The sequence below is a fragment of the Eschscholzia californica genome, unplaced genomic scaffold (genome assembly GCF_041429995.1).
Source record: "Eschscholzia californica isolate CP2 unplaced genomic scaffold, dmEscCali1.0.p SCAF_2, whole genome shotgun sequence".
In the NCBI taxonomy this organism is placed as follows: domain Eukaryota; kingdom Viridiplantae; phylum Streptophyta; class Magnoliopsida; order Ranunculales; family Papaveraceae; genus Eschscholzia; species Eschscholzia californica.
Window position 1 is genome coordinate 20,917,215 of NW_028238309.1, and position 9,942 is coordinate 20,927,156.

At 37.2% G+C, this 9,942-nt stretch overlaps 1 protein-coding gene across 4 annotated transcripts; it reads right to left on the minus strand.

Moving 5' to 3' along the window:
• Positions 1-5,434: 5,434 nt before the first annotated feature.
• On the minus strand, positions 5,435-9,248 carry LOC147556834 (Tetratricopeptide repeat (TPR)-like superfamily protein). 4 transcript variants are annotated; one of them, XR_015233617.1, is made up of 3 exons: positions 7,421-9,208; positions 5,888-7,162; positions 5,435-5,788 (listed from the first exon to the last, which is right to left on the minus strand). XR_015233617.1 is itself a non-coding variant. In XM_086657804.1 (2 exons), the coding sequence occupies exons 1-2, from the start codon at positions 9,189-9,191 to the stop codon at positions 6,615-6,617; spliced, it is 2,319 nt and encodes a 772-aa protein (XP_086513930.1). In that variant the 5' UTR covers positions 9,192-9,248; the 3' UTR covers positions 5,435-6,614. The 4 variants fall into 4 exon arrangements, 2 of the variants coding, with proteins under 2 accessions (XP_086513930.1, XP_086513929.1); XR_015233616.1 differs by having other exon boundaries at positions 5,888-9,233; XM_086657804.1 differs by having other exon boundaries at positions 5,435-7,162; positions 7,421-9,248.
• Between the last annotated feature and the right edge of the window lie 694 nt (positions 9,249-9,942).

The following is a 9,942-nucleotide window of genomic DNA, read 5'->3' on the forward strand; positions in this document are numbered from 1 at the left end:
GCTTTGGAGTTTCCATTTCGTGGTATATGTGTGTACCGGATATCTTCGAATTTTGTTTCTTGTTGTCGTATTTATGTTATGATCGGCATCGGTTGCCATTGGACCTCCTTCTGTTTATTTTGAAGATGATCGATAATATTTTTATTGTCATTTTCGATGTGTAGATAATTCACTTTTTTTGTTGATGCCCACATGATACTGTGGAGAATTGTTTTGGCCTCGCATTCTTCCGCGTTCCTTCCTTGAGTTATTTCTGTTATTGCGATAATGAATTGCCTTTGTGAGTTGTATACCATGCTTCCCATGCCTGCAATTTCCTCTGCCTGTGTGAAAGATGCATCGGTGTTGAAAAGATCTTACGGGGGGGGGGGCCCATTCTGTTGTACTTTTGTTTTGATTGTTTTTGCTATATTGTCGTGGGTTCATTTGCATGTTGTGTATGTTTTGTATTGCTTGTTTTGGATTCTGTATCGTGTGTTGAAAACAGAGGTCGCACTTGACTTTCCAAAAATACCAAATTATTGTAGCAAAGAGAGTTACCTGAGTTGATTCCAGATCTTGCCAAGATATGATCCATTCTTTCACAGTGGTTATTTGGTCTGTGCGTACTGCAAAGTAAAACCATACTAGTTTCGCATAGGAGCAAAGAAGTAAAACTTGTTCCATAGTTTCTACCTCGTACAATACTCGTAGTTATATTTTTGTCTGATATACTTCTCGATTTTCATTTTGACTGGTAGGCTAGTTGAGCAACATTTCCACAAAAATAGTTTAATACGTGGTATAGTATTGATTTTCCATATAAAGTGCTAGTTTGTTACGGGTCAGGGAGGAACCATATGATATTCCCTGATATACCTATAGATAGAGCTTATAGTGAAATTTTCCGATTTTGTCAACGTCCATCTGATGGTGTCGTTCTCATTTACCTGCAATTCTAAAGTACGAATGATATTACATATATTAGGGTTAAAAATAGTCGTGATAGCAGTTTCCTCCCATTGGTTGTTGTTGATGAGTTGCTCGACCCAGGTGAGGTTCGAGTTGGTGTGGTTGTTAAGAGGCGGAGGATGTCCTGGAATCCAAAAGTCAATCAAATATTTATGTGGGTTCCTTTATGAACCTCCCTAAATATTAAATCATTTATGTTGCCTAGGTTTTGTAAATGTTTTTATAGATCCAGGAGTGGTTTTGTTTTGGGATGCCAGGCTTAGGCGTGTTAGGGAAATATTTAACTTTAAGAATTTTAACCCATAGAGTGTCAGATTCCGTAAGCAGGCGCCAAGCTAGTTTACTTAAGAAAGCTTAATTGTCAATTACTGGGAGGCGGATGCGAAGCCCCCAAGCTTTTTCGGGAGACAGATCGAAGACCAGTTAATGGTATGGATGGTTTTGGGTTTTCCCCACCAAAAAGACCATTGAATAGTCTTAATGTGATTGCTTACACTTTTAGGGAAGTTGAAGAATTGCATCTGGTATTGGGGAACAGCCGCAGCTATTGTAGAAAGAACAATAATACGGCTAGCTTGTGAGAGAAGGTTTGTTTGCCATTTGGCAAACTTATTTCGGATTGGGTATCTATGGAGGAGAAGGATTGGATTTTACGAGATCCAATAAAGAGTTTGGTTCCTAGATAATTGTCGTATGGGGAGGCTTGTTTGACTTTAAGGTTTACAATCATGTGTTTAAATTTCGGATGAGAATTCTTAGAGAAAAAGGTACTAGATTTTGCCAAATTAATCATTGGACCGGAAGCCCTCGCATAATCTTTCAAGAATCTGGTTAAGATTGTGAATATTATCTAGAGAGTTGAGCCCAAAGATGATGCAGTCATCAACGAAGAGAAGATGTTCAATGCTCATATTGGAGTGGGGCATGAGGAAACCTATGAAGTTGTTCGGACCGAAGTTGGTTTCTAAGAGATGGCTAAGGCCTTCCATTGCCAAGGTGAAAATGAAGGGAGAAATAGGGTCACCTTGTCTAATACTGCGATTGATATTAAAAGTAGGCCCTAGGCGGTAATTGATGAGTACCGCCATGGAGGAGGTGGTAAGATAGGATTTGATGAGATCCAGTGATTCGAAAATCCTAGGTTGTTCATGATGGTTAAGAGGCAATCCCATTTGATACAGTCGAAAGCTTTGGACATGTCCAACTTCAGACCAAAATAGTCTTTACCATCAACGAATTTCCGTCTGTGTTATTCAGAAAGTTCAAACAAAGTCCCAGAAACACACAAGGAGAAATATTAAGTTAATGAGTTTTGTCTTCAAACACTACAACTACAAGTAAGACACTGGAAATCATTCAAAGGGTCGAAGAATCATTTTACTCTTACTACAACAGCTTTATCTTATGATACAATGCTTTCCACTATATGATTTGACAACGTCATCCCACTGTTTCGATTTTCCAGCAGTACATGAAATCAGAGCCGTGTCTGAAAAATTGGGGGCCCGGGGCCAAATTTTGGATAGGTGTATAAACAAAATATATAAAAAAAGATTATACGTAAAATAAAAACAAAATTCAAAATAATTCGGACTTGAAAAAAATAACAAATAATTTAGTAATTAATTAACAATGTATATTGATTAAATCCTATAAATATATAAGAACATAATCTTAAATCAACCTAAAACAATGAAATATTTTAAACAAGAAAATAAGTTGATTGGGTAGATGATATGTTGATTAGATATGTGAAATTCCTATTTAGCCGTTAATTAGATGATATGATAATTACATATGGGAAATCCCTATTAATTGTTAGTCTGTTAGAGAGAGAAAAGCTTGAGAGAGAGAGAGAGAAACAATTTAGTAATTGAATAGGAAACTAACAAAGTTGGTTGGAAATTACCTTGACTGATGGGCGTAAAAGAATAAAAGTCTCCTTTTGACGCCACATGTACAAAGGCAGGAGGAGAATAGAAAACTAACCTACATAATATATAGGAATCATGAGGAGTGGGCCCCACTATGGTGGGGGGCCCTGGGCGTTTGCCCTGCTCGCCCTTCCCAAGACACGGCTCTGCATGAAATGCATTTTAAAAACTAACAATGAGAAATCTTAGAACATATCAAATTTAAAGTTATCAAGATGATGAACATTTACAGTTGAAAATACAGAAGATCAATATATGTTACTTTAAACATACCAGGATTCCTTTAGTTGAATATCCAAATGTTGTCAAGCATATGCCGAGTAACAACCACGGAAAGCATTGATTGTCAATCTGAACTCATTGGTACGCAATCTTATCCAGTATAGATGTGATACATAACTCATGTTGTTCAAACTATATATTTAATCATATAAGAGAATCAATCACATAAACATAGTTTGAAACTTTGGATGCTGTCTTTCCGGAGCTTGCACCTTGAACCCCCTTTTCAATGTAAAAAAGAACCTTTCCATATGCTTTACAAAGTAAAATATTGTTTTAGGACATGACATCTAATAATTGAGCAGCACTACAGTATAGACTTAGCAGACCCATTAAAATGTCGTTCAATGAAACGTACCTTCTTAGCAAGAGCTGCAAGGAGTCAAATCGGGTAACGAGCTTAAATAGAACCAATAACAATCAAGTGTATGTCAAAGTTATGCAGTTAATTAATGTGCTTGCGTGCATAAGTATGTGAAAGAATGCATGTGCACTAAGAAAGTAATAGTAAGTGACTCAATCCTACGGGAGATTCTCTACTTAATGAGTGGGTACTAAGAAGAAATCATTTATCTAGAGGAAATTGAACATACTCGTCTAGAACAAAGGGCTAAATTGAGATGGGTAAAGAATGGTGATGGTAACTCTAAAGCATTTCACATGGCTATGTCACAAAGGCAACAGAAAAATTGGGTACGTCAAATGACTCTACAATCTGGGGTGACATCTCTCAATGAGAAGGATACAGCTGAAAATTTAGTGTCTTATTTTTCGGAAATTGTTCTCGGCTGACAATTGTAGTCGGCTGGTGATGGTAACTCTAAAGCATTTCACATGGCTGTCACAAAGGCAACAGAAAAATTGGGTACGTCAAATGACTCTACAATCTGGGGTGACATCTCTCAATGAGAAGGATACAGCTGAAAATTTAGTGTCTTATTTCCGGAAATTGTTCTCGGCTGACAATTGTAGTCGGCCTCCAATTGAGGTTTTAAATGCATATTAGGTTCTATCGGTAGATCTTGGCTGCATCTCTATGATTGCGACAATGGACGAGGTTAAAGGAGTTGTAATAGAAATGGGAGCCACGAAAAGCCCGGGACAAGATAGACTATCTTGCCATTTCCACCAATCCAGCTGGGATATTATAGGCAAAGAGATCACAGTTATATCAATCGGTATTCCTAACAGGTTCTATTGACTCTACCATTAATTTTACAACTCTAGCCCTTATCCGGAAGTCAAGAATCCGACTACTGCCTCAGATTTTTTACCCATATCACTATGCAACTCAATGTACAAATTCATCACAAATACATTGATTTTTTACCTCTCCAAAACCTTTACGAAGAAAAATACTGTTTCGGTATGTTTTCAGTAAAGGTTTACATACCTTCTAGGTGAGATCTGCATTGAGTTAAATCCGTTAACAAGCTTAAATAGAATCAATATCCTTCAAGTGAATGTCAAAATTATGCAGTCAATTAATAAAAATGGATATTGGAACTACATAGTCAGTCTATTTCCTTTTAGGATTTACAAACAACGCGTTTGCATGCAAGAATATGTGAACGAATGGCAGTCTACAGTAAGAACGTAATAGTGAGCGACTCCGAACAAGAACCAAGAGCATATTTTGAAGACACACAAACGGTTATAGTGGTCGTGTTGCAGAGGACATCAATTTCTCGACATTTGCAACACCAAATACACGAAAAAACATAAAGTACAAGAAAAATGCACTAAGAAGCTTTGTAAGAGACTCGCCATTATCCCCACAAGCTCCAATTAATATCTTGCGAGCAATGTAGAGGATTCATGTTGAAACTTGCAACCAAGTTGTCTTCGAAATGTGGCCTTCAAATTCTTTGACGATATTACCTCAAAATTAAACTTTGGCATCAGATACGCATCTACAATACTCTAGATGATATGTAAAAAGTTTATCAGGTAACTTATCTATAGCATGCATTTTGATTCTAAAGTTGTTTCCTTTTTGGAGCTAAGTAATAAATTCCTTTTAAAGCATTAACAAGATGGTCTGAGCTTAAGTTGCAAAAATTTGCATCCTGGTACAGGAAACAAGAATATGTTATCCAGAGAGTAAAATTCCAGGATGAAAAAGGGGAATGATTCTGAGAATAGTTTCCACCAACCAAGACACAGAGAAAAACTGAAACGACTCATTGACACTAACAACACATATACACATCAATTCACCAGGTTTCAGTCCCCAAAACGAAATTGGATTGCTATATCCAATGCTATTGAGATCTGAAAGCCAATTCATTATCAGTATTATAAATTTATAATTTATAAAGGAACATTAGAAAAATGAAACGAGAGGGGGAGAATCAACCTATCTCGCAAGCAAAAACGGGTACCCTTTGTATTAATTTTATTATACATCTCTTAGTATCCATTTGTCCTACCTTGCAATTGGAGCTCTATCAAACCAGGCTTCCTTAATAGGTCAAAAATTTACCATCACCTTTGCAAATTCTGTCCTTATAGTGTATCAAAACTCCAACATGCCTTAGCTTTGTCATTAAATCAATAAGACGATTCTAGCTGCTCTGGTACCTGGCTTCCCATTGTTGTGAATTCACTTTGCACCTTAGCTGTGAAAGAGGGACATGTCAATGAATTTAATGATGCAACTTGAAAAAACAAACCACATAAGCCTTCCCCTTTTCAAGTGTTTTATTAGATACACTTACATTTGAATGAGGGGTTCACTTGCTGATTTTTGAGAATATATTCCTATAAAACTTGGCATCCTTCTTGTTGTTCTTCTTCACCTTCTCCTTGCCAACACTCGGCATGCTTTCTGTTACCTAGATCAATCTCATGAGCATTCTTGACGTCCAGTTCAGCTAGACCGAGATCTATCCTGGTCGATATATGCTTGGTCCCGTCTATACAGAAGAAGAAGTTGTATTGCTATATTTCTTTCCAGTGATACGTTGAAGAACCACATTGAGAGCCTATATTGTAATCGGCAGCTGGAGCAGGAGAAATATACCCGGTCGATTCTGTTAATGAAGCTTTAAAAAGTCTAGAACAAAATAGTAGCAGCAAATTGGACTTGTCAATCGGCTCAAAAGCTTTGAAGCACAACCAATATGTATTCCAACCCCCTTCACTGGCATGAGCATATCTTGTATCTGTTGATTACGATATGGTCGGAGTCACACTCATAGTGACCTGGTCCCAGGCAGAAGTGAAAGAATTACTATTTGAAAATCAAGTTGCCTAAAACAACATTTCTTTCAGGCACCAGGCCCTCAGCCACCTCTCCAAGTTTGATTTATATGTTACCTATTACCATGCGTAAGAGAGCATATCGGGTGAAGTACATCTTGTTCTTGATCAATCAAACTGCTTCCCCTCAACCAGTTAGGACATACAAGGTATGATTTTGATGAATTTATAGCCATTAAACTCTCAACAGTTAATGCTTTGGGAGTGTACTGGGAGATAAGGTTGGGGCACATATCCCTCTTTTCTTAGCTCTAGAAGAAGATTCTTCAACAGTAGATAAATCTCAGCAGATTGTGGATGATTTGTATCTGCAGCGACAAACATATAAGAAATGCTATTGATCTCAATCCAACTGCAACCCGGCAACTTTTGAACTCCTCTTTCCTTCATCAAGGCTCTAACTTTAGAAACATTATCCCATTGACCGGCATCAGCATGAACATTAGCTAACAATATGTAATATCCAGAATTTTCAGGGTCCAACTCAAATAGATGGTTCCCCGCTAGTTCAGCCAATTCAACATTGCCGTAAGTTCTACTTGCTCCAAGAAGTGCCCCCCAAATACCCGCATCTGCTTCAAAAGGCATGTTTTTTATGGTGCTTAAAGCTTCATTTAAACGACCTGCACGTCCAAACAAATCAACCATGCACGCATAATGCTCCATTCGAGCTACGATTCCGTAAGTTTCTTTCATAGAATGAAAGTAACGGAAACCTTCATCAATAAGACCTGCATGGCCACAAGCAGAGATTATGGCAAGAAAAGTAATATGGTCGGGCTGAATTCCATTTCCTACCATATTATGAAACAAACTAACTGCATCTTTTACCCGACCATGGGTTCCATAAGCAGCAATTATACTATTCCATGACACTTCGTTTTTCCGTTCCATAGAGTCGAATACACGACGTGCAAAAGTTAGGTCTCCACATTTACCATACATATCAATTAGAGCACTCTCTGAAAAAAGATCAGTTCGGAGGGCACCTTTTATCATGAAGCCATGGATTTCTTTCCCATAGTTAAGTGCGGGTAAATTTGAACAAGCTGAAAGAGCTCCTGATATAGTGACACAATCATAATTGACTCCTTTCAATCCCATTTCACGGAAAAGATTAATAGCTTCATCTGGTTTCCCATTTTGTGAACAGCTAGAAATCATCGAATTCCAAGCCACTGTATCTCTTACAGGAATCTTTGCAAAGACGCGGTGTGCAATATCCAATCTTCCACATTTTGCATACATATCAGACAATGCACTTCCAACATAACATCTTTCTTCATGCCCATTCTTAAGAATGTAACTGTGAAGCTCCTTCCCCAACCTAATATAAGCCAATCCAGCAAGCGCTGGTAAGACACTTGCTATAGTGACGGGGGTTGGTCTCATTCTTGCTCCAAGTAACCATCGAAAAATTTCTAGAGCATCACTACTCATTCCATGAAGCACAAATCCTGAAATCATAGCCGTGCAGATAACAACATCCACTGTTTCTGTTTGGTTAAAAATATTGCATGCCATCTCTATTTCCCTACATTTGAAGTATATATCAATTAATGCGTTCTTCAAGAATGCATCCATAACCACACCATGTCTAACAATATAACCATGAATCTCCTTACCTTGTCCAAGACCTGCCAAATCAGAGACCGAAGGAAGAAAACTTGCAAATGTGATGGAGTCCGGTTTAAGACCAGAAGATAACATCTCACGAAACAAATCCCAAGCCTCAACCAGATACCCATTTTGAACATATCCTGCAACCATCCCGTTCCATGTAACCAAATCAGTTCGAGGGGTCATATCAAATAACTTACGTGCTTCCTCCAGAAACCGACATTTTGAATACATACTCAATAAGGTATTTGCAACAGGTGAATCTAAATCAAACCCATAACCAAACGCTAGCGCGTGAAGCTGAGTACCAAATTCAATCATCGTTTCAGAAGCACAAATAGATAGAACACAAGCAAATGTTACAGAAGTGGGCTTTATTTCAGTATATCTCATCTTCCTAAACAGATCAATAGCTTTTTTTGAGTCTCCATTTGCTACATACCCATTGAGCATTACATTCCACAAAACACCATCTCTAACTAGCATTTTATCAAATACCTCACGCGCATCATCTATAGAACCATTGTCTGCATACATTTTTATCAATGAACTACCCACAAAGATATCCATTTCGAAACTTGTCGAAGATATAGATTCATGGATCCATCTACCCAAATTCAAAGCAGATAAATTACTCGAAGCCTTAATTACATAAGGAAAAGTGTATTTATCAGGAGAAACTCCACAACCCAACATCTTGAAATAGAACATCAAGGACAATTTGAACATACCCATCATAGTAAAACCCCTAATCATCCAATTCCAAGTAGATGGGTATCTCAAATCCAGACGAAAAAACATGTTTTTCGCATCAATGAAGCTTCTACAGAGTACATACATTCCTAAAATCCTTGAACCTAACATACCCATGTCATTAATACCATGAACAATGACTTGGGCATGAATTTGATGACCTTTTCGAAGATCAGAGATATCGAAACAAGACTGCAACATCGATATGAATCGACTAACTAGAGCTTCTTCTGTACAGTTTGACAAGGTTAAAATTCTATTAGGTTCTACATTTAGTTGATGTGATGTTGTTATACTTGTGTAATTTACATGGGTTGATTTGAACGCAAATGAATGAAGTCCTGACAAGCGCTTGTAACTCCACAAAATAGTTCTTCTGCTGTTCATTCTAATTAACAGAGAAGAACATTAATTTCTAAATTGAAGAAAAAGAAGTGTTTTTTTCTAGGGAAATGATAGAGTGACTTAGAAATTTTTTTTTTTTTGAAAGGAGAGTGACTTAGAAATTGGTACTTAGAGGGTGACATATTTCCTCATTTAGAAATAAAAGCGGTCCCCACCGTAGTCAAACTTTGAAAAAACCTTGTCTTTTAGTGATTCCACATCAGCTGGGCATTAAAATGCCCAAAAAATTTGGGCTCTCTAGCATCTCCCTTTTTTCTTACCAGTGGTCGGGATGAGAAATAAATTTGAAAATTGTTTGGTAGGACATTGGAAAAATATGGGTGCCTTAAAAATATGATATACTAATTAGGATTCCATGGGTGTTTGATATTGTCTTCTAAACCCAAAGGCCATGTTTGGCGCGCGGGAATGGAATGTGATCCCTGAGAATCACATTCTCTTAACGTGATTCCTGAAATCAGATTATGTAGATGTTTGGTTAGACCAGGAATGGGAATTTGATTCCTGACATATCACTAATTAGGTGTTTGGTTCGTATAGGAATAGGAATGTAAAATATTTGTAAAAGTTCATTTTTATCCTTACTTATTAAACTACATAAAATACACATCAACTTTGTTGTATATTAAAATCAATATTATTTATTCAAATTCGTAGATATGAAATAATCAAATAATAACAAAATACACCAAAGGATTAGAATTTAAAGATAATGAATAAAGGTCTTAGCAAA

Coding starts and splice junctions, on each gene's coding strand:
- LOC147556834 (XM_086657803.1), bottom strand. CDS start 9,191: ATGAACAGCAGAAGAACTATTTTGTGGAGTTACAAGCGCTTGTCAGGA.